We start from the raw sequence: 25,814 nt of genomic DNA, 5'->3' as shown, positions 1-25,814 counted from the left end.
CTGGGAAAGATAGTAACATGGTGAATTGTGAGTGTGACAGTTTGTTCTTTTAGTAATATTTAGTGAAGTTCTCTTCACAGTTAAGAAACTCTCAGTAAGCTATCTAAAAAAAAACAACCCTCTCATTTTAATAAAATTTAACCAGCCATAGCATATGTAAATGCCCTTATACTTTCCTGCTGCTTTTCAATTCAGAAATTTTCCCACTAGTATTCAGACACTCTAGGCTGGACAGAAAAAAATGCATGTATCTACAGGGCTTGGCTTTTGAGGGAGCAATGAAAGAAGGGACTATATTTGTATTTTGAGTTTTAAAATGACCAACTTCAACACATTTTCTCCAAATTCTCCAACTATATCTTTTACTTTTCTTAATGCCTTAGAGCACACTCTTTGAAAATTGGGCTCCTTAAAGGTTCTTAGCTTCCTCAAGGGGTTGCACATGAAACTCTCTCTGAAGTTGAACCCAAAGAAGGGACATTTAACTCTCTATATGTAGCTCTAGATTATTCTATAGTTTGTAAGAATTAAAGACATGCATTCCTTAATAAATGCATGTTTTAATTTTTAATGCTTTTCTTAATAAATGCATGTTTTAATTATTATAACGTTAACGTTATAATAGTTCTAAACACCTGCCACATTCTTACTCTCATGAAGATAATGAGAGAAACTGCAAATCCTCTATTCTGAAGACCTTCCCATGTTTAAAAACCTACAGAAACATCTTTATCTCTGACTGTTACTATTTTAACATCTTTTATTTTCTACTCTCCTGAACTACTCACCAAGCTATGCTGTTATAACAAATTACATACCACTTTCTGACCTATCAGATACAAGAATTCAATAGCTTTTTGCTATAAAAGATAATGGTTTGCCCACAAGGTACATAAAGCATGAAGGCATGCAGAAGAAAGTTGCCATAAAGGGAATTATAAAATACACTTCTCTGTGGTGTTCTGTAGAATCTGTATGTCCCACACGTATCCCAGTAGCCTCACGGGATGAGAAGGGCTTTGAGCTGATACTCGGGATGAAAATCCATGAGAAAGCCAAGAGGATATCAGGCTCTTTGCTGTCAGAGACAGCCTACTTCCTGGACAAAGGGGTGGACATTACTGAGGAGACAAAGTAAGATCATGAAGTTATATTGTATTAGTGGCATGTCTCACCTGATAGGTCTACTCTGTCATTATTTATTCACTTGCGAGGGTGTTGAATTATCTGGTACATCTTATTAAGCTTTTCAACATTGCAACATTGCCGAATTGTCCATCTTAAATCTTCTAAGCAATAGATGAACTTTAGGTATGCAAGATGTCATAATACATTGTAATTATAATGCAACGTGCTGTGCAAATATATAATACTTTATATTATGTATGATTATTTTTTATTATATTTATTATTATTTTTTCTCCCATATAGAAACAGCAAAGCACATTGCATACAATACAAATACATGTATATGTACACTACCAATCTACTTTCCATTGCCTCAAAGACATTTTTATAAAATTCTGTGGTAGAAATCTGAAAGACAAAAATGTTTAAGCCGAAATAATGATTTGCTTTTGAATCAAAATGCAATTTAATAGTATTTTAAAATATTTTTTTCCCCCCAAACAAGCAGTTTTGTTTTTGGACTAGGTAGCAAAGAATTACTTAGCTATTTTTGGTACATTTATCCTGGGTGGGTCCCTTATAAAACTGCTTAAGAAGGTGCCAAGTGTGTAAAGCAGAAAGGAAAACAGAAAATGACTTGTCCCATTCACTATATTCAGAAGATTAGAGAATCATCCTGGATGGGATGCCAGTTGATTTCAGGACACCATATACATGCATAATCAAATCTACAGGTCATTTTGAGTAGCCAGTCCACCTACCTGCATGTTTTTGGACAGTGAGAAGAACCAATTAACCAGGAGGAAATCCATAAGTATATCGGGAGAACAGAAACTCTATACAGACATTAAACCAAGCTCAAGATCAAAGTCCTGTACTCTAGTTGTGAGAGACAGAAATGCTACACATTGCACCCCTATGCAAATATAAAAAAACTAAAATAAAAAATGTCTTCATTATTATTGTAAACTATTAAAAATATAGTAAAAAGAAGAAACATTTTCTATGAATGTGTCCAGCTTTTTGACTGGTAGTGTAGGTATAGAATCTCTTGTAAATAAAACCATGATTTTATATCCACATATAATAATACTGTCTTTAATGAATATTTTAACATTGTGTACCAGGGAGATCTTTCCAGAGGGTCTTCCTCCATCCTATGTGTTTGTGGCCACTCTGCAGCTGAAAGGCACAGCAAGCAGGGAAAGGTTTGACCTCTGGAGGGTAATTTCTAAAGATAATGAAGTCCAAGTGGCTGTGACGCTCCATGGACAGGAGAATTCTGTTACCTTTACCACCACAAACATGGCAAGTGGGGTACAGGTGGTCACTTTTAATGATCAAGACCTTCAGGTTTGTAAAGTACTACAATAACCCCCTATAATCTAGTGTATACATGTTGCATATGTCAGCTGATATATTCAGTTTGTTCCACAGCAATACATCAAACTACATTTCATATTGCCACATATTACTTTTTAACATAAATGAACTTATTTTTATTCCACAACTCTGCTGAATGCTCGATTTTGATTGGCCAGTGGTAGAAATGTTCCACGAAGGTTTTACACTGGAAAAGATTTAATGACAAAAGCCTTCGAGGTAACTGCTTTGTTGTCTTTTTGAGTTGAAGGTAGAGAAATATAGAGGCTAGTGACAGAACAACTGTTTATTGCTGCTATAATATATGTGACAAAAATCTGTGTTTTGAGATGTTTCCACAACATTAAAGGTTACTAAATTGTGAGACAAATTCCTGCACCTGTAAACCCTACAATACCTGGCAATAAACCTGATTCAGACTTAAATAAAATCTTCTAATATGCGTCTTTAATTAATATGAAATTGTAATCATTCCCAAATTGAGGTTCTCTTTGGGAGTGACAAGATTGGACAGGATTAGGAACGAGTACATCAGAGGGACAGCTCATGTTGGACGTTTGGGGGACAAAGTTAGGGAGGCCAGATTAAGATGGTTTGGACATGTTCAGAGGAGGGAGAGTGAATATATTGGTAGGAGAATGTTGGACATGGAGCTGCCAGGCAGGAGGCAAAGAGGAAGGCCAAAGAGGAGGTATATGGATGTAATTAATAAGGATATGAAGCTAGTGGGTGCAAGTGCTGAGGATGCAGAAGATAGGGATAGGTGGAGAGAGATGATTCGCTGTGGCGACCCCTGGAGAGAAAAGCCGAAAGAAGAGGAAGAAGAAGAATCATTCCCAAATTGCTGTGACATTAAAAGGAATAAAATTAAGAGTTTTCTTTTGGCCTTTTTAAGGTATATGACAGCAGGTGAAATTGTAGTCCTTAAATCATCCATGTTCTCATGCTTGCTGTGGTTTTCCATTCTCAATTTTTTCTAACTCAAGGTTTTTTTGAGACTTTAATGTTTCCTATTTTATAAATGCATTTTATTTGGTTGCTGTCATTATTACACTTGACAGTCTTCTTGATTCTGTTCCATATTTCTTTCTTTTTAACTTTCTCAATGTGCATTTGCAATGGTGATTTACACCAAGTACAGCCAAGAGTAATGAAGAAACAGAAATAGAGTTTCCATCTCCCTTCCTTACAGGAAAAAAGTTAGTTACTTTAGCTTATGGCACTGCAAGACTTACATAGCTGTCATGTTGGCTGTGTATTTAAGGAACAGGATGTGCAGTAGTTCCTGGTTGTTTTAGGAAGAGTGAAGTTCAATCCAATCAATTTGAACAGAGACGGTAGTGTGATTCAGCATTGTAGCTGCATCCATTGGAGAGATTTAGCCATGAACAAGGTGTCTTTTATGAAATCTTAAGTTGAGTAAGTGTGGCTCCTGTTAAGTCTGCTGAGTGCACAAAAGCGCTCTGTACCAGATGAATTTCAGCTGTTATATAACCGATAATTCAATTAAATTTCATTAAAAAAATGCAGACTTTGCTACTGTCTACACAGAAGTTCACAGAAAAATATTTATAATTGATAATAATAGATTTGAAACAAATATTTAATTTTCTTTATTGCAAGTGAGCACATGTTTAATTTTAATTTAAAATTTTTCACAGAAATAAGCTAAGAACTTTTATGATGCTCTAAGTAAATATGAGACAAGGGTTGTTTACCTGCTTTTAGATGTCATAAGCTGCACTTTGTAGTCAGTGTAGAGCCTAATAGCTTTCTAGTATACATTGAAAAAGACAGGAATAATCTACTCTCACTTTCCTTTCCAGTTAAGGAGCTAGCTGAAGCAGCCAGATGTACATACCTCTTTACAAATACTAATGATGTGGGTGTTGTCTTGCATATGGATACCATGAGTTGGGAGACTTAAAGTCTTTAAGTCTTCTGGAATGCTCAAATAATCTCTTTCCACCACGGATAATGACCCAATGAACACAGTGTAGAACATCATGTTTCAAATTTTGTAAAGAAAGAGTGTGTGAGTTTAGTCTCTTTTTAGCTTTGTACTATAGCAGTACTAAATTATCTTGTATCACATCTGCCGTTCTTAATTTTCTAAACTGTCTACACTTTGCTCTACTGTAAACTATCCTGTATACTTCAATAACAATGGACATTCTCACAAGGCACCTTTATAGAAATATATTCATTCATATAAATTAAGCAATTTATCCATAACGAGCAGCAAATAAAGTTGGAAAGTAAAATTCGGTAGGAAACCAGACTCAAAAGGGAAGAAATGGGTGACAACGGATAGTGTTATTAGAAATAATTTCCATTCTTTGAGAAACTGTGTAAAGAAGTGCAAGAATGCAACCAGTTAATTCAATCAAAAACCAGTTAACATTAAGTCTGTTTTGTAGAAGTGTATATGAACCGCGGCTACTCAGAGTCTTGAGCTATTCCCTCTAAATTACAGAAACTCTTTGATCGACGCTGGCATCAGCTGAAGATTCTCGTCAGAACAAAGCATGTCATCTGTTATATGGACGACAAGGTGATCCAGGAAGTGGATCTGGAGCCAGTTGTGCCCATCTTTATCAATGGGAAAACTCAGATTGCCAAACATTACAATGCTGAAGCTACAATTCCCGTGAGTAGCAATAAACAGAGCAGTTACTGCAGAAGTCTGACATTTTCTCATAATGGTTCGGTAATATTAAGACCCAGAATTCAGTGACTATACTGTAAAAATATACAATCTGCAACATGACAACAACATCTGAAAATTCAATTCAGTTCAATTTTATTTGTATAGCTCTTCTTAACAGGGGGCACGGTGGCTTAGTGGTTAGCACGTTCGCCTCACACCTCCAGGGTTGGGGGTTCGATTCCCGCCTCCACCTTGTGTGTGTGGAGTTTGCATGTTCTCCCCGTGCCTCGGGGGTTTCCTCCGGGTACTCCGGTTTCCTCCCCCGGTCCAAAGACATGCATGGTAGGTTGATTGGCATCTCTGGAAAATTGTCCGTATTGTGTGATTGCGTGAGTGAATGAGAGTGTGTGTGTGCCCTGCGATGGGTTGGCACTTCGTCCAGGGTGTATCCTGCCTTGATGTCCGATGACGCCTGAGATAGGCACAGGCTCCCCGTGACCCGAGGTAGTTCGGATAAGCGGTAGAAAATGAGAGTGAGAGAGCTCTTCTTAACAATAGAGATTGTTGCAAAACAGCATTACTGGAATACTAGTACTAGTAAATTTAGTTATATTAAACCAATAAGTCAAGACATTTTTAGTGAAATGTGAAATGTGAAACAAAGCAATATTTAGCATTTCTTTTTTCTACATTTTCACAGTTGGGAATCCAAAAACTGAGGCTGTACTGTGATCCAATGCAAAGTGAAAGAGAAACCGCATGTGAGATTTATTCTGTGGTAAGCGATATTTACAGTCATCATTTATTCACATATTTGGACTTTCCTTTACTACAATTGTTACATATCTAACTTGTTTTCTTCATTTTCCCACATATATAGGATGATGAGAGGGTAAGTTTTTTATTATCAGTGTCCCATGTAGCCATTTTTTGTCAGAGGATCAGCACCTAGCTGCTAGTTTTTACTTCTCCCCCCAGTGTCCCACAAACCGAGAGGCACCCGAAGAAAAGGAGGAGTGTGACTGCAGTCAGGGGAACCCTGGACCGCCTGGACCACCTGGACCAACTGGGCCAAAAGTCAGCATTGCAACTTAATTTTTAGTACACCCAAACACAAATATAATATTATCAGTACTGTGTGTAATGCATAATAATTCCTCTGCAGGGTGAAAAAGGAGAAAATGGACTTCATGGTCGTGATGGTAAGCCTGTGAGTACTCTAATTTTTTTATTCCATTCAAAAAATACAACAAGAATACATTGTGACATCGATCTACAGTAATAGCTATTTGACTTTTGAAAATATTGTGTCAAAGGGTATTAAAGGTGGACAAGGAATGCCTGGAGAGCAGGGTAAATCCGGACAAAAGGTAAGATTTCTATACTATCTAACAACTTTGTTTCACTTTTTACAGTATTTGGTGGCGTGTACCATGTTCTTGCTAGAGTGGTCAATGACCAGGTGTCTAAGTGAGCAAAATCGGCTAGTATTTAGCATTTTCAGAGATAGCATTTTCCTCCAGGTTTTGCAGGTCAAAAAGATGCAGTAGCTTGCTTAATGTTTTACAGTGTAGCACGTTAGCCTTCATTCTCTCTGCTTCGTAGTTATGATAAAGAAGACCAAATTGGAATGAAAAAGAGTGTATTTTGTGTTCTAAATGTCTATTGTTACTTCTCACCTGGCAGGGTGAAGCTGGTTTCCATGGACCCAAAGGTGACTCAGGAGAAAAAGGCTCCAAAGTACGTCAACTCGAGAGAAAAGAGAAAAGTTCTAATTTCATAGTGATTGAAATTACTCTTAAAGCCCTGTAAGGATAGTGTACAAGTTGGTTTTAGTGTGATAAATTAATGCTATAGAAACAAAAGCTTAAGGCAAGTGGCAATTTGAATGCTATATTCCTGCTTTCAGTGTGTGACACTGCCTTTTTTTTTTTTTTTTTGTTTTTTTTTTTATGTACAGGGTGAGAGGGGGCATCAAGGGCTGCCTGGAAAACAAGGACTACCAGGACCCAAGGTAAGTTCTTGTTTAGATCCCTGGACTTTTTCCATCTTAAAAGCACAAGGGAATTGAAACGAAGGTCTGTCCCCTTCCATAAAATATGTGTTTTACTTTCACGATACATTTGCTATTTATTCTAATCAAGACCTTGTCAGAAGCTTCACAAAAAATTAACAGTAGTGTACTTTCTTTCAACTTTTGCTCTGCCCCAAATAACAAATTCATAAATAAAGTAAATAATTAAACCTAAAACTTCAAGCATGTTTACTGTCTAAAGAACCTTTAACATCTTGTAAACAGCGACCTCAGGGCGACAAAGGTGATCAAGGACCCTCTGGTGAGCCTGGACCAAAGGTGAGCAAGCATATATTATTCACACTGAACAATTGTAACACAACTGATTTGCTCTCAATCTGTGGCAGGCAGGTGAACAGAAGTGGTAGATGTTCTGTACCCAAGTTTTGTTTTTTACCTGTAAGAATGAATGAATAAACTAAGGGACTAGCAAAAGCAATGTTTGCAATCTCTCAAATGTTAGCTATCCTGATCATTCTGACAATACAATCATGCTTACATGCTAGTAATAGGCAGTAGGGACAAATGGTATTGGCAAGAACGTATATTTGTAACAATCCTTTAGTGTAAACACTCTGCTTACACATCTAATGTGCTCATATAACCAGCCCTTCTTTTATTTTTGCTTTAAGCTATCAGGGGAGAAAAAAAATAGGTATAGCTGCAAAACAATATAGCGAACACAGAGTTGTGAAATGTATGAGGGTGAAGGGAAAAGTCAGAAGAAAAATAATTGTATTAATCTTGGATACGTACAGGAAGAATCACAACTAATTTTTAAATTTGCTCCTTGTTCATTTTAAAAGCATTGCAATAATTTTAACTACCTTAAGTAGTTAGTAAATAATGAAGAGCTTTGTATAGTAATAAATACAACTTACAACTTGAATCTATAATACAATCTATAATTATATATACAGGATATTGTCACATTTGTATATACAGCATGCTAATGTTGTCTGCAATGTTCTTCTGTCATTGCATACCAGCTGCAACCATGAAGCAACAGTCTGTTTACTGTATAACCTAAAAGGTCTACACATGGCTCAGGCTAGATGGTGCCAGTTAAAGCAAGCTGCTGTCAGCTTCATACTTAAAGCACATTTCTTCTCTAACGTGTTTCACTGCATTTAGTACTCATCACAATACCCACAATTGTTTTCACACTTTCCAGACACTTGGAAAATGAAAAACTGAATGACTCTGACTGCCTGTGTGTTGATTTGAACTCAAGGTGTATGTGTGGGAGAAAGCAAAGTAGTTGAATTCCATTCCCATCTTACTCCCATTCCTCCTGGCTAACTTAGTATCCTAAAGGCACTTTGTAATTGTTCTTCCTATGGCTCATTTCAAAGTAAGTTGTTATTGCGTTTTTATATCTATTTCTTTTTTCCTTTTCCCACACACAGGGGGAACCGGGCCTCCCTGGAAGTGAAGGTCCAGTCGGCACAAAAGGACCAAAGGTCAGTCTTTATTAAAGGACGTTAAAGTGAAAATGTGTGAACTTTTTCAATGTGACACATATGTAAGACGATCGCAGACAAGATTTTGTAGAGACTCGTTTTGAACATGAATCGGTTTCGTACTCCTGGGATAGTAATTTCACAGTCATTAGCATCAAACAAGGCTCACTGCAGTTCAACACAGATTTAACAGTGTGGGTGCAGTTCTGGTCTAATAAAATGTCTACCCAAGTTTAGGATGTATTTTTCTTACTAAATGACTACAGCTGTAAAATTAGCCACATATGAAGGATTTGCATCCATGTAGAAAATGTGCACAAGACTTTTTAGGTCCATCCGTAAGTGCAGGCATGTAGGCATTGTGGTCCTGATTTGATTTCATACCCTTGCTCGTCTGGTTGTGCGTTACAAAATGTTCCTTGATTGAGATATTTAAGTGCTCTTCCTGTCATTAATGTGATAGTGAGATGGGGTATATAGACTGAAGGAGAGAACATTTCTGGATGTGAGTAGAAGGTGTCACGATAATAACTCAGTGATTTTGTACTAATTAATAATGAAAAACACATGTCTGGTGCTACTGTTAGAAATTAATCATACTCAGCAGAACAATATTTTCATACAGTAGGAAAACATTATATATCTGACCACAGATGTTCTCTACTGTAACTTAAACCATTCAGAATGATTAACTAGTAAATTATTTACAGACATATCTGCTTATAAAACAATGGCTTTTCACTATATTGTAATGAAAGGTGCACATACTGACATGTATCATTGCTTTCTCCTGCTTTTATTTGTAACCTTTCTTATTATTTGTGTTCTACATCTACATTTAAGATCAGTTGTGTTCTACTGGCTGGACTTCATACACTGCACTCTCTCCAGTCTAGCCCAAGTAGTACAGCCTTCTTAATTTGCAAACCTTCAGCCATTTTTGTGACAATGCTTGGATACACATGAACAATAAATAAAATGCATTTCCCTTGTTATAGTTTCAGGGAACATTACACTCACTAATGCAGTAAAGGATTAAACAACCGTTTTTATTTATTTGTTTATATGTTTGAATGAACCCCATTAAGATTCTAAAGTGAGATTGGATAAATGCATCATGTAAATATTCACATTTAAGTCATTCTATAAGATAAACCAAATGCTCTTAGAGTGATGTTCCTGTTTAACTCAAAATAACTTTTCACTAAAACATTATTTTTAGACTTAAGAAGTTATTACTGTACTTCTCATGGTGTTTGTAGTAAAACTGCAGGGCATATTTAGTCGAAAAGCCTACCAACAATGCCAAATTGATAGGCAAAACTTTACAAAGTAATGGTCATGCAATCCTTAAACAACTCAAACTAAGAAAAAACTCCAATCATGTAACCAGAAAACAAGAAACAAGATCAAAAACCTGGCTCCAAGGTTTGGAACTGACGCCTATGAAAACAAATCTAAATGAGAGTCCTTCTAGTGTGTGTGTGTGTGTGTGTGTGTGTGTGTGTGTGTGTGTGTGTGTGTGTAATTGAGTCCAGGTGACTGTAATCACTAGTCAGGTGAACTTGAACGGGTGTGATGTGTGTCCGAGTCCGTGGCGGCCATGTTTGTACAAAATTCAGGCATAACAGTTACTGTATTACTATTTAGAAAAGAAAAAAAACATAGACAGATTGAATTTCTATTTTGCTACTAACATTTCTGATAATCACTGCTAATTTTTAACCAGACTCAGAAGGTTCTTATATACAGTATGCTGTATTTCTACGACCTTTAACTGCTTTTGAGGAGAAAAGGGACTATTCGAAGTTGGGTGAATGAAATGAATTTGTTGTCTTTATAAAGTTTAATCAAGTTCTGTCACTATTTAAAGCATTGTTTTAAAACCAACATGTTATACTCTTTGTCTGAAATTTTGTCTGTGAGGTAAGAATGGAACATTTGTATGACAATTAACATGAACAGGAAAATGGCCAAGTACACTGGATGAGATTTTGATAAATGTGGCAGTGTGATTAGATTTAATTCATTTTTTATGGTCAAGTAAGAAAAGGTAACAATAGAAACTCCCTCCCATTATTAACCTTAATATATTTTTATATGAAAATAGATAATCTGTTACAAATTCAATACAAGTGTGAATTTAAATGCATGTTTTTCACTTATTATTATTACAGTATTATTAGTGGTACGGCTCTGGGTTGTTGAGGTTCTCCCAATTGTTCCAGCAATTGGTTCTTGTTTTCAGTGTCTTTCCAGTTTGTTTGTGGTCGTCAGTAATAAATCTGCACTTGTGTATACCTTTGCTTCCAGTATGTGACAGTACGCTGATGAATTTTCCCCAGTGGAATCTCTAAAAAAAATTATGAAATAGGGTTTTCTACAGTATTGGGCATGGGAAACACAGCAGACATGGAGGTTTATGATTGATGAGCTTGCTAACAGTGTGCATTGGCTACACACACACACACACACACACACACACACACACACACACACACACACACACACACATAAAACAGTCTCTGTAGTCTGTTACATCAGGAAACAGTGACTTTCTAACTTAATTATGGTTAGCAATTCAGTATAGGGCTTAAAACCTGGAGCATTTTTTTTTTTTATTGTACCAAAGACAATTTGCCAACAACTGCAATTTTGATGAATTACTAATCCATACATTGAACATTGTAACTATGAATAGTTACATTTAATGTAATGTAATGTTCCTGTTATTACCTATGTTATAGCAGCTATAGCAGCAGCCATTTCCTCACCAGTCTTTTTTCTTTCTTCAAAATTAATTAAAAAAATACAACCACTACACTACAGATTAGATTAGATTACTACAGATTAGATTAGATTACAATCTACTGTAATCATGTTACGGAGAAAACAAAATGTGGCATTAAATGTCCCCTGTCCTGAAGACCATTAACTTGACACTAGAGATGTGTTCCATAAATGTTAAATACAGTAAATGTTTATTTACCTTACTATATCAACAATATGATGTTTTTTTAAATAACACATTTTTCAATTTTTTTTTTTACTTTAGTTTTACATTTACAGCATTTGGCAGACAGCCTTATCCAATAAGACTTGCATTTATCTAATTTATACTGTAGAACTGACCTGTTGAGGATTAAAGGCCTTGCTCAAGGGCCCAGCAGTGGCAGCTTGGTGGTCCTGGTATTTGAGAAACACAACCTTCCTATCAGTAGTCCATTAAGTTAAACACCTTTGTTTACAGGTATATGGAGTCATTATGCTGTTATATAAGTATCAGAGCTGCTATAGCAAATTACTCGACACGTTCTGACCAAACAGACTAATGAATTTGAAGCTGCTGTATGATAATACTGTTTATTAAATCATGACATGGATTTTAGAATATTTTTAAATCGGAATCCTATATAAATGTATTTTTCGGACATTTCTGCCTCTACAACTAACTTCTGTCATTAATGCTAGGCCCTACTGTAGTTATATTTCTTATATGTTCTTGGATTGATAGTAATGGTTTACCTACTGTATATTCAACAGAAGCTGAGTAAAAAATAAATAACACAAACATCATAGTTTCCTGACCAGACAAGGGCTGTATATCTGGCTGTGCACATACACTAGTTTTAATTTAATGTGCATGTGTATGTTCATACAATACATATGGATTGTGGTGTGAATGAGACCTATATTTAACACAGCTTTGGAAAGTGATGGTTTGTTGCGTTTGTCAGATGTCATGGCTGCCCTCCAGTTTAGGATCTGTTATTTCTTACAGCTAAACTTAAAGCAATTCATACTGTGGGTTTGGTGTGTGTATGGATGTGGGTGTTAGAGTGTGTTTGAATGTGAAATTTGGAAAGTAGTAACATGATGAAACGCTACGTATGCAACCCAGTTCCTTTTATTCATGTCCATATTATACAAATAAATCAGTGACATCATTATTCTCTTCTATCTTAGTGAGAAAAGATGCATTACTTAACAAATTGTTTTCAACTCAGTGCTACATCTGTGACAGGCTTGAAGGTGCAGCTGCTATTCAGGTATTATAATTGAACACTGTACATAATTAGGAAGCGCAGTGGAACTTTTAGCGTGCAATATTAACAAGACAGCAGTTAAGGAACTCAATTACTATACAGTATGTGAGCAATTAATTGTCCTTTATTTCCCTTAGAGGCATTATATAACACTCTTATGAGATTTCTATAAATGAAAGTTTTTATGCTTCACTCATATAGTTTTGCCTAAAGCACCATATAATTATGTTTTCATACACTACCTCTGCCTTTGCATCCACGTTCTCTTTTTCTCTATCTCTTTATCCCGTACCCTCATTTCATACCTCACTATCGTTACATCTCACAACTTTCCGCCCTCTTCATACGTAGTATGCTTCACTCTTCCTACCCTTCATAATCTGTCTATATTGCTCTCTTGTTAACACTGTTAGGAAAAACGAGAAAGATAAATATTAAAACAATATGTTGTTATATTTCTTTGCCTTAAATCCAACCCTCGAACTTCTATTTACTCTGTTTTATAAAGCTGCACACTTGCTTTAAGGCTTTAATTTTTATTTTCAGTGGAGTTACTAATGTGGTACTTTGTTTTGCTTTCCACTGAGTCAATCCTTCTCTCTACTTTCTTTAGACCAGGGGTCACCAACGCGGTGCCCGCGGGCACCTGTTCGCCCACAAGGAGCACTTAAGGCGCCCGCGAGGCACGTTCTAAAAATAGCACTGCTCAAAATATAGCTCCGCCTAAAAAAATTTTCTTGCTGTAGTTTTTGAATAAAAAACGCTTGCATTAACGTAGATTTTAAAATGACGATATTTAATTTCATTTTATTTAATTAAAAAAAATTAAAACAAAAATGTTTTACGTATACAGTATAACGAACTCTGGCCTTTTCTGAAGTCAAATGTCAATATTGCGCGCACGTCACGTCCGATTCCTAACACAAGGAAGTGGTGCAGCAACGATGAGGAGTTAGTTGTGATTTACCCCCCAAAAAATGGCAGAAAAGCGACAGAAAACATACCATTTTCACAGTGTTTGGGAGGAAGAGTTCTTTTTTATGTCAGTCAAAGAAAAGTGTGTGTGTCTCATTTGCGGGACGACTGTTGCGACGGCAAAGTGGCACAATGTGGCGAGACTCTTCAGTCTGCGTCACGAAAGTTTCAATGCTAACTACCCACCCGGTGGCGCATTAAGGACAGAAAAAGCCGTTACAAATCCCTTCATGCAAGTGGACATGACATGCACTGCTGAGCAACTAAGTGCTCTGTTCAAATTGGATGCTAGACAGGTAGAGATAGAAATCCTAATGTTGCAAAATGACCTCCACCTCAAAGCCCATCAGTCTGCATCAAACTTTTGGTGGACACAGAAATGTACAGTGGTGTATGCACAGCAGCTATGAAAGTCGCCTGCCTTTTTGGTTCAACCTATCTCTGTGAATCAGCCTTTTCTAACATGAACTTTATCAAGAACAAACACAGAACATGCCTTACTGATGCACATTTACAAGACTCACTCAGACTTGCAGTGTCAAATTATTCACCAGATTACAGTAAACTGGTGTGCAGAATGCAGTGCCAGGCTTCCCACTAACAGACATTTACAGACCTTTGTCTAAGAGATAACGTGTTCATTGAAAACACCATAACATTAAACTAAAAATGTTTTTTTGAAAAAGACTAAATTACTTGTGAATATTCCTTCCATCATTGTTGTATAAATCATTGTTAATTGTGGAGAATAATAAACATTGACATGTGAGCAGTCTCTTCACCATATTATTATTATCATTATTATTATTATTATTATTATTAAAAAGCGATCTGTGCAATTTTGCTCTTGAGGACGTTTGTATCAAACTGGTAGCCCTTCGTACTACTCAGTTCCCTTGAAGTAGCCCTCAGTCTTAAAAAGGTTGGTGACCCCTGCTTTAGACTGTCTTGTCTGTATAAATCTGTATAAAGAGAGAGAGAGAGAGAGAGAGAGAGAGAGAGAGAGAGAGAAGTAACAATGAAAGTTATTTAATGAGAGAAGTCTGATTGTTGCAGGGGGGCACGGTGGCTTAGTGGTTAGCACGTTCGCCTCACACCTCCAGGGTCGGGGTTCGATTCCCGCCTCCACCTTGTGTGTGTGGAGTTTGCATGTTCTCCCCGTGCCTCGGGGGTTTCCTCCGGGTACTCCGGTTTCCTCCCCCGGTCCAAAGACATGCATGGTAGGTTGATTGGCATCTCTGGAAAATTGTCCCTAGTGTGTGATTGCGTGAGTGAATGAGAGTGTGTGTGTGTGCCCTGCGATGGGTTGGCACTCCGTCCAGGGTGTATCCTGCCTTGATGCCCGATGACGCCTGAGATAGGCACAGGCTCCCCGTGACCCGAGGTAGTTCGGATAAGCGGTAGAAGATGAATGAATGAATGAATGATTGTTGCAAGCAGTAAGTTCCATTAAATGTGATGAGGGTTAGTCTCCAATAAATAAATACCTGGATACACATGTAGAAGGAACATAATACAAATGGTACACTCTCACAGGGATCGATATGAGTGAGGTTTAAATGAAAACTTAAAGATTGTTACAGTTGGGTGACCAGATTAGTTCAAAGCTGCTTTTGTGAGACAATGTGAGACACCCAGATAACAAATTAGTGATAGCCATGATTGCCTTGTTTTAATTACCTTGATTTAAAAGGCAAAATGTGCAGAAGGATGTGTTTAATTTGGTGAGGACATGAATGGAATGTAATCATAGTAACACATTAATCTTCATGCAGTTTAATGAACATGAGATTCTTACTACAGAATATTTTGTTACTTTGGGACAAATGTGTGTAATAAATTACATTTATGAGGGAAGGTTTTGGACCCAAAATCGAATGGATATACATATATCATTCTGCACTATAACTGTATTTATATATTCAACATTGCCAATAAACCTCAAAGAAGGTGTTCATTTTAGTCAACCATTGGCCACTTTGCTATTTTTTTTAAATTAAACTTTTCTTTTCTTGAACAGTTTTATTTGTATTCTCAGCTTCACTTTCTACTTTGACTCCACCAATATATCCTTAACATCTCCTTTTAGAGAACATTTTAAAAAAAATGGCAAACATACAGTATATGGTCACAATTTCATATATATTTTCCTTATATTTGAAAAAAGGAAGTAATTTTATATTAATTTACCTCATAATCAATTAAATTGTTCTGTTTGTGTGTGATCAAGAGTATTTTATTGAATTCTTTGTATTACTGAAGGGTCATGGTTTCTTCTGTCTAGTGAGCATTCATTCTTTCAGTCAGTCAGTCAGTCAGTCAGTCAGTCAGTCAGTCAGTAACCTCTTTATTGGGATAGTGATGGATCCAAAACCTAGTCTGGGAACACTGGGCCTGAACACATCATGGATAGGATGGGTATGTGCACACACATTCACACCTTGGGGTAATTTATTGCAGCTGATTCACTTACTGGTATATTCTGGGGGATTTAAGAAAGCTTTAGAACCTGGTTAAAAAAAAAGACCAATACAGTCACATTAACATGTGAACATCCACATAGATATTACAACAGCATGCCACCAGCGTGAATTTTTTATATTTATTTATACAGTACAGGCTTCTCCCAAATCTTCCAAATTGTAGTTCTTCAGAATTACTGGTACTTTTAAGTATGTAAACCCTTCATGGGGTGATTTACCCAGTTTTCAAACAAGAACTCTCACTCTAGAGTTTACTGACTAACATCTGATACAGTACATCTGCTCTAACCATGGATTGCATGTATTAGGGGTTCTTTTTTCATGGGGAGTTTTATCTTTCAGTTCAATGAGTCTCTGCTTGACTTGATCTCAGAATGCAGTCATAACAAAAACCCACTCAAGTTGCAAAAATGTGCTGTGGCATAGTTTATTTCATTGGCGATTCTAATACAGGGAAATAAAAGTAGCAGTTCAGATAACCTCAAGTTGTGAATACTGGGTGGACACCTTCCATTTTAGGAGTTGTGGGACTGTAAAAAGCCTATAAAACCACATAATCTGCATGTAAAACAGAGGCGTTAGATAAATAGACCATTTCAGACTATTTTACTTTCATGTGGCTTCTTGGTTTTCCTGATGAGGTTTTATAGGCAGGGAGCAATTCAGGCCCAGCAAACACGTATACACACACACACACACACACACACACACACACACACAATACAGCACTGTAAAAACATTCATCATCTCCCCTACACTCACGACATGTAAATAACTGAAATGTATAAACATACATAAACACATCAATAAATCCTATTTTCACATCCTTCCTTTTCATACTAGCACAATTTATTTTAAATTCAGCCTCGAGAAACGCATTAAAGTCACATAAATTTACATAAAGTGCAAATTCAGACACCAAATGTACACAAAATGTCTGGCTAGTAAATTCGTCTGACAGATCAGATTATTCTTCTTATAAAGACAAGACAGGGAAAAAAACAGGGAAAATTGCCACACACTGACACAATTACATTGTAATGGATGCTCTGGGCTCAGCATGTTTTCTGCTTTAATCTCAAAGACCTTTTAATAGCATTTTAGATATATATCCATTGTAATTTTGCACCTGATTTAATAGTTCTGTAAAAGTAAGACTGTAGCCACTTTACTGGTATAAAATGACAGATTACTTTCCTTTGAACCATTTTAAGCAGCCAAGCAGAAAAGAATACAGTTCTTTTTCTCCACCTGCTAATTCAGCATGCAGAACAGCAGTGTTTGCTATTTCAAATTTGCTGTGGCTCCACACAGGATTTCAAACAGTCCTATCTCATGCCTTTATAAAGTATACATTCCCCACAAAAGTATTGGAGTGGCAAAGTCAGTGCTTTTGTTTTTGCTATTCAGTGAAGGCTTTTGGGTTTTGAGATCAAATATGACAATGACACGATAGATCAGAATTTAAGCTTTCATTTCATACTACATTTAGATATGTAGACATGTGTGAACAACTTACAACACGGCACAATTTGTTTGAACCCACCCAGTTTTCAAGTGATCAAATATGTGTGTGAAATACTGTATGTGTGTTTTTTTTTTTTTTTTTTCCCCCAGGTGTGCTTTGTTAAATTGATCGTTAAACAAGTTATGGCACAGAAGGAATGACTATGCTTAGTTTAAGCCCTGGGTTTCATCTGTGAAGGCTGCATTTGTTGCTTAAAAAAAGAATAAACCAACAAGAAGACCAAAGAGCTATCAATGGGAGAAAATAAAGAAAATTGATCATAACCATTGAACATAGCTTGAACATTGAACATTGGGCATAGCTAATAGTGAAAAAGATCGAAACTAGTGGTGTACAAACAGAGGATCAAACTCATATTTTTGGTTTGAGGGAAGAAAACAAACACAGTTTTGCACAGTTTTAATGTATACCCAGTTCTCTGAATTACACCTGCAACATTAACAACACATATTTTAGCCTTTAGTGTTTCGTAGATCAGACTACTTTTTTTTTCGAATTTAACTAATTTTCACACTTCTAACATTACATATTAATGTTTTTCTATAAACATTGCATGCAATTTTATCAATTCATTTTGAGAATTAAATATTAAAGAACTCACGTAAATCAAAGAGAGCATGCCAAAGGATGTTTATCTACCTGTCAAGAACATGATATAAATTGTATAAATCTCTATAAAGTGTCTAAAATTAGTTATCGATTTATACTAGTGTCTTCTATCCAAAGTGAAATGTGATAGAATAAATGTATTAAATATTTTCATACATGTTTCCACATAAATAGTATAGTAATATATGTATCTTGAACATGTTGTGTTTTAGTTTACTTACATTTGGTAATAATTGTGTTAATGCATTGTATCTTATTAACAAGGAAATGGTGTGTATTTGCATTAAGTAAGTTCTGTTTTGTGGTTCTTCTGTGCATACTAAACAGCAGTCAGAGTACAAATGCTGCAATATCGAATAGCTGCCAAATGACCAGAAGCAAGTTGTAAGAAGAACAGATGGGGAAGCAATTAAACACAGTAGTACACAATTATAAAAAGACTACTCACAAACCATTTAATTAAATGTACAAAGATACTGGCATCATACTTAATAAAACACTAACAATAATAATAGTTCAAAATGAGTTACTGTAAATTACATAAAAAGTTATTTTCACTGCTACACAAGAGATCATACATGGTTCTTTCAGAGAGACAGATAAAGCATTTGAAGCTATATAATCTTCTACTTGGACAACACTTCTGTCAGAAGCAGTTATTTATATATTATTATATACTATTTATAGCATGTTGATCAGGACCTCCTGCTCAGTCTTAATATAGTATGGATTGCTAAGGGTCGATGTTGGCTCTGCATCTGTATAGAAAATCGTTTGCAGCCTTGTGCTTGAGACCTTCTCTATAGACAGCTTGCATTTTAATTCAGCTCTCAGATCCAGCTCTCAGCACACCTGTGCCATGTAAACAAATTGCTCAGTACCAGACCAAACATTTTCTGGGTTACAGACGCCAGGGGCTGGGCTGAGAAACAGAGGTTTAGACAGTTTGTTGAAAGGCTCAGGCCAAGCCACACTGAGCTTTCTTTATGAAGCTGTATTATGTAGTGGAACTGGGGTGCAATTATAAAACTCTGTTTGCTTGCCAAAATCAATGTTTGTACCTATGTAATAGAAAGACACACAAATTGCTGTAAATACACAAGAGCTGAATGCCACACCATGTGTCACTTTCAAAAGACTTTAACGCCGTTGTAATGTCAGCGGACCTCAAGGCTTTGTGTTTATCTTTTACATCATATTACATTTGACAGCAAAGGAAAATAACGGTTCAGTCTTCAGTCTTTTATGTTACATCCCTGCTCCCATTGCTTCCGTGTCTTTCCCCACAGAAACATTGACACATTGCAACTTTAGAACTTACAGTAAGTCATTGACTTGGTGTCAGTGATGATAATAGCTTAAACTTTTTGTTGAAAACTCATCTTTACTTGCAATAGATTCAGTAATTTTACACTGCAATCCTAAAAGGGTTACCCCCACATGATGTAAAGGCAGCCATAACATTTACTACACCATTGCACATTTACTTACGACCTGTTCTTTTCTGGTCTAATAGTAGAGGATAAACCCAAGCCAGAAGGTTGGTTGAACATGAGTTGTTATGCATTTGTCATTTGTATAAAATTAAAATGAATTGAAAAGAAACTAATTGAAAGTACAGTAAGTGTTTTTAAATTACAGTGTAGTCATTCTGCATTTCACTGACTCCTTTTTTCAACATTACATTACATTTTCACAGACAACATATACATACTGTAATCCAATTTCAGTTATGACACTGTATCTTAGCTGAAATTGCTATCCGACATTTGCATTAGATTACATAGTCAGTATGCTATATGTGGGTGTGAGATAAGAATACACCAGTCTATTGCAAAAGGCACTTAACAGCCCACCTACTGACAAGTTTTTGGGTACTGGGATTAAACAAGGGTATTAACAATTTTATTGCAGTTCTAGTTGATCTCTGCTATTAGTAAACTGCTGCTTTAAACAAGACACAAAAGTGAAAGTGAAAGTGACGTGATATACGGCTAAGTATGGTGACCCATGCTCAGAATTTGTTCTCCGCAGAATTTGTTCTTAACCCATCCAAAGTGCACACACACACAGCAGTGAACACACACACACACCGTGAACGCACACCCGGAGCAGTGGGCAGCCATTTATGCTACGGCGCCTGGGGAGCAGTTGGGGGGGTTCGGTGCCTTGCTCAAGGGCACCTCAGTCATGGCCGGCCTGAGACTCGAACCCACAACCTTAGGTTTAGGAGTCAGACTCTCTAACCATTAGGCCACGACTTCCCCAAACAGTACATGCCTGTGTATTCATTAAATATATTTATGTAAATGTGTGTTTCCATGTGTGTGTGCATGTGTGTATGTATTTGTGTGTGTTTATTTATTTACTGTCCACTGGTTCCAAAAGCCTGCCACATTTTATGTGCTTTGAGAGGCTAAACAATTCTGAAGAAAACAACGTCATGGGATATCGTAATTACTAGTCTTCTTTCCAGCAAAGCACTCAAACATGTTGAGTGTTTGTCAGGAAAGTGTGCATGCTTTCAAAACCCACTTCAACTTTGCTGAAATGCCTAGATACATTCTGTGATGCCACTGGAGAATTGCTCTCAAACATCTTGAAAGAGCTGCAGTTTCCTTCATAAAGAGCAGGCCACCTGCACTAATTCACCTGGTTGTATGTTATAGACCGACCGACCTGGGTTTGGTACAGCAAAATCGCTAAAAGGTTTCTTTTCAGATCTCAGGGTTTGTATTCTTGTTGTTGTTTGTGTTGTCATTTAGAATTAGATTTAATAAAAATGTAAGTTCAGTGTTTAGATGCTAATTTCATACTATACAATATGAGTGGCTACTGAATGTATTCTATTCAGTTGTATTCTAACCCAAATTCAATTACTTGTGCTGTGCTTTTAACAATTCACTTTGTCTTAAAGCAAACTCCTTGATATGATATGAGGAAGAAACCTTGAGAGGAACCAGACACAGAAGAAAACCCATCTTCATTTGGGTGACACTGGACAATAAATAATGTCAATGTAAATAATGCCCTTTTTACAACAGTTTGTACTTGAGTGGAATTAAGCAACCTAGAGGTCTCTAGGAACTAATGGGTCAGCGCAATTTCAAAGTTCACCACAGACCCAACACAAAGTCGTCAAATGTTCACGATAAAGACTCTAACTATCAAAATATCTATCATCTAATTAGCTCTATAAATGTTAATAGTACTTTCAGACATTAGTGTAACATGATAAATCATAATCAGGGTTCATACTGTAGTAGGGGTCAAAGCATAGGCAGACAGGTAAGGCAAGACAGAGATATATCCAAATTCATATTCAAAAGTAATGATGAACTAGAACTGAGACAAAATTGTTGGTAACACCGAACAGGTAAACACAATCAGGCACCAACCCAAAAAGACAGGGGCAGAGACAGAACTAGAACATAAACAGAGGCACATGGCATAGTAAATTAAAACACATGCCATGAAATAAAACACATGATGTGAAAAGACGATGCAAATGGAAAAAATGTATACAAAACCAGAAAAGTGTTAATTTACTGAAGGTCTGCATGGAAACAAATCTAAACAAAGCTAAAAAGCTAAAAGCTTAACAAAGCTAAACCAAAATGGCAATATAATTTAGTTCTGATACACAGAGGGGAAAGAAAGATCCTGGTCCAGCTCATGGTATCTACGTCCCACAATGAAAGACTTGGTTTTATATGTCCACTGAAACTTGGCATCTTGCAAAGAAACAAACGGTCTGTTCTTTAAATAGCCTCTTGCTTTGGACTGTATTGTGAAAACAGAGTTCGCTTTAACTGCTTGTGTGCGGCTTCTTATTTCTTTTGTTAACTTGAAGAATCTGAAGTAGGATAGTGCACTCTTAGACCTAAGATGAAGAAGTAAAGTCTTTGTTCTTGCATGAGGACTTGAGCTTATTAGTGATGTGCAGTGGTTAACAGTGATGTCTCCTGGTGTTGCTTGTAAAGGTCTTTACTAAAGGTTAAAATGCCTGAAGTTCAGAATATATAATGTTAATATCCCTGCCTTTCTTTAACAGGGTGATAAAGGAGATGATGGACAGCCTGGCACAGATGGAGCTCAAGGTGCACCGGTAAGTTCTTATTTCTTCTTAAATACCAAACACGCCACCTTACAACTAAATGTATGAAGTAGAACCGATTACAGCTCAGGATTTAACTATACTCAAATATTCCTATTAACAATACACAACAGCGTCTAAAGATGGAAAAGATGAGAACCCAATGTCAGAAATAAATCTATCTATCTATCTATCTATCTATCTATCTATCTATCTATCTATCTATCTATCTATCTATCTATCTATCTATCTATCTATTCTCAATGCTGATTGTTAAGGTTCAGGTTAGGTTTCTTTTCCAATATACAACTTCTTGGTAATGGTTTCATAAAAGTCTGAAGCAAACCTTTGTTTGTCGATGCATTTCCAGCCAGAGGCTTCATTTTTTTCCCCAAACCTGAGAGAAAAATGCAAAACAGTAAACACCAACAAATGGCACCATGTCAGCAAGTAATATCTTCCTTTCCAATCTACCCAACACTTACATGCTGGCTCTTTACTTAATGGACCTTCAAGGTCTTGGCTTGTCAAAACATCCTGTGCAGATGACAAATAAGCAGTAGACTGAAAGCTTAGTGTACTATTTTATTTGCAGCACCTTCTTCAAAAAAGGAGACATTGAAGGTGACTACAGTTGCATAGCTGCATTGAAATAGAAATTACTATTGGAGTTGTACAATGTCTGAGCTCTCTCTATGGTTAATTTGTAGCAGTGGTAGCAGCAAGTGTCTTTAAGCTTTAGTGATCTTGATGTGGCTAGCGTAACATCTGTTATGAATTAGTCTTAGCTTTGTTGACTGCCAAGATTGAGTTCAGCACAGAGACTCACACAAGGCTAGACAGTTTTTAATATTTAAAAGCTTTCAGACAGAATCGAGTTTAAACACATTTACAGTCCTATACAGGGCAGCAAACAGCCCTCCAGCTCAGCTCACATACACTGAAGTTCACCAGAAAATAAACATTTACAAGACTGGTTTTGTCTTCATTGTAAGCCTCTCACTTTATGGACTACTGTAGGTTTTGTATTACTGAAGCAAAATTTCATGTCTAAAAACAGTTTAAATGTACGTTATATTTACAAATGTTATTTCTTAACCGTAGTTATCCATGCATTGGTGTAACACGTTTGTGTTACACCAATCAGGGCATCAGGGCATTTTGTTTTGTATCAGGGCATTTTGTTTTGAAAAAGGTTTAGATGAAATACTCTCATAGCATTTTTTTCACCCGATAAAAATCATTTGGAGGAGAAAATAAAAAGTAGATAGAATAAGAATAAATTAAAAATTTAAAAGATAGCTACACAACATAGCTAAAATGTTAGTGTTATAAGTTATTTTTATGTTTACAATGTTTGGCATTTAAAGGAAACACAACATGAAGCCCGATGGCAACTACAAACTTAAAACTTAAGAAATGAGAAATTAAGCAGTATCTTTAATTGTTTATCTTTAATTTTAAATCTATATTTAATGTGTGTGTGTTTGTGTAATAGTTAAAAAATGCATTATATCACACATGCACCCAATCTCACACTTATTCACACCTATTTTCATTACTAAACTATTGATAAATATAAGATTTTTAGATTTCAGCCATGATTAATTTCATGATTAGCTGTCAGTAGTTTCATGTACTTGCTTTATCATTGCTGATGTGTAATAAAAATTGTTTTAGCCCTACTGAGTTGGCATTATTATTTTTCTTGCTCCTACATTGACCCATAGGACCAGTCAGCAGGTCCTGATATAAAACTGGCTTTAGTTGAGTGTTGTCACAGTGATCACACTGAGATTTTAATCAAAATTTTGTGACACTGCCAGACCTTCATCATCTGATGGCATCGGTCATAGTGGTACTAAATCAGCCACTGGTGAGCATGCCACATTATGTGTTTTGAGACTCCTGTTCTCAGCTAAAAATCTCAAAGATTTTGTTTTGTTTGGGAAAATGTTCAAAATCTTGCAGTGTAAAGTTAGTACTACAATCCTCATTTTTTTAACTGCATATAAACGTTTTGACCAAGAATATGTGGACACCTGACCATCACAACCGTTGTGTGTCCATGTGCTTGTTGAACATCCCTTTATAGTTTTATTTCTTATTTACCATTATAATACGTTCCACTCTTCTGGGAAGGCTTTTAACTAGCTGTGGTGATTTGATCACCAGCTACAAGAGGTCAGGCTCTGATGTAGGGTGAGGAAATCTGGGGTGAAGTCCACCAAGGTGATTACATTAACATTTATAGAATTTAGCAAAGACCCTTATCCAAAGTGACTTACAATTTATTTCAATTTATACAACTGAGCCATTGAGGGTTAACGGCCTTGCTCAGGGATCCAGCAGTGGCAGCTTAGTGGACCTGGGATTCGAACTTCCGATTTGTAGTCCAACACCTTAACCACTAGGCTACCACATCCCATTACTGAGTTAGAGGGCAGGCTCTGTGCAGACACTTTACATTTATATTTATAGCATTTTTCAGATGACCTTATCCATAGCAACATACCATAGTGCTTTGAAGTCTCTATCAATGAATATATCAACAATCCACTTTTTCACACCAATCTTAGCAAACTATGACTTGACCATGACCATGATATGGACAATGCTTTTGTGCATAGGGGCATTGTCATGTTCAAACACGTTTGTGCCGGGGTTTCCGCTAGGATTTCCAAGAGAATTTTTTCTTGCTGTTCCGGTGTCTGGTCATGTTTCAGTAAGAGTCTAAAATGCAAATATAATAGTAGGGATGTGGTAGCTTAGTGATTAAGGTGTTGCACCACTGACCGGTCATGATTTCGAATCTCATAAATTGTAAGTCACTCTGGATAAGGAAGTCTGCTAAATGCCAGAAATGTAATATAGCTACACCTAGGTTAATGAACGTATGCCAGGTACCTCAAACCTCAAATCAATTGGAAAATTCAATGAACAGTAACAACAGACAAAACCTCAACATTAACCGGCTAAGAAGTAGCCTATTATAAAAACATCTGTTAACTGTTACATCTGTAGCCTGTTAAAAAAACATTTACTGTACATGGAATCAAATGTAGCTGATGCTCTTATCTCCATTTTTCCTTCCTGAGCTATAGCACAAAGGGAGCAAAACATTGTCCACTAGCTTTTGGAATATTTGGGCAAAAACAGTAATTACCGGCTAATGGAAATGCTGATTTGTGCCCCTTTGTCTCCAAAAGGCTTAATACTACCTCAAACAAAGACATCCTATAAAATTGTGTTTCCAACTTTGTGGCAACAGTTTGGAGAAGAACCCAATATGGATGTGATGGTCAGGTGTCCACATATTTCTGGTAATATAGTGTTCCTGTATTTTGTTTTTCACTGTAGTTACTTATTAAGATACTTT

At 36.4% G+C, this 25,814-nt stretch overlaps 1 protein-coding gene across 1 annotated transcript in view; it reads left to right on the top strand.

The window, feature by feature from the left end:
- Positions 1 to 25,814, top strand: part of si:dkey-225n22.4 (collagen alpha-1(XXI) chain) — a 46,585-nt gene that overhangs the window by 4,214 nt on the left and 16,557 nt on the right. The window contains exons 3-15 of the mRNA XM_060869404.1: positions 969 to 1,134; positions 2,256 to 2,481; positions 4,988 to 5,161; positions 5,862 to 5,939; positions 6,042 to 6,053; positions 6,140 to 6,238; positions 6,327 to 6,371; positions 6,478 to 6,531; positions 6,848 to 6,901; positions 7,122 to 7,175; positions 7,461 to 7,514; positions 8,645 to 8,698; positions 22,394 to 22,447. Coding sequence (XP_060725387.1) covers positions 969 to 1,134; positions 2,256 to 2,481; positions 4,988 to 5,161; positions 5,862 to 5,939; positions 6,042 to 6,053; positions 6,140 to 6,238; positions 6,327 to 6,371; positions 6,478 to 6,531; positions 6,848 to 6,901; positions 7,122 to 7,175; positions 7,461 to 7,514; positions 8,645 to 8,698; positions 22,394 to 22,447 — 1,124 coding nt within the window. The remainder of the gene's footprint in view (positions 1 to 968; positions 1,135 to 2,255; positions 2,482 to 4,987; positions 5,162 to 5,861; positions 5,940 to 6,041; positions 6,054 to 6,139; positions 6,239 to 6,326; positions 6,372 to 6,477; positions 6,532 to 6,847; positions 6,902 to 7,121; positions 7,176 to 7,460; positions 7,515 to 8,644; positions 8,699 to 22,393; positions 22,448 to 25,814) is intronic.

The sequence above is a fragment of the Tachysurus vachellii genome, chromosome 5 (assembly GCF_030014155.1).
Source record: "Tachysurus vachellii isolate PV-2020 chromosome 5, HZAU_Pvac_v1, whole genome shotgun sequence".
Classification (NCBI taxonomy): domain Eukaryota; kingdom Metazoa; phylum Chordata; class Actinopteri; order Siluriformes; family Bagridae; genus Tachysurus; species Tachysurus vachellii.
This window is presented reverse-complemented; position numbering and strand designations above follow the sequence as displayed.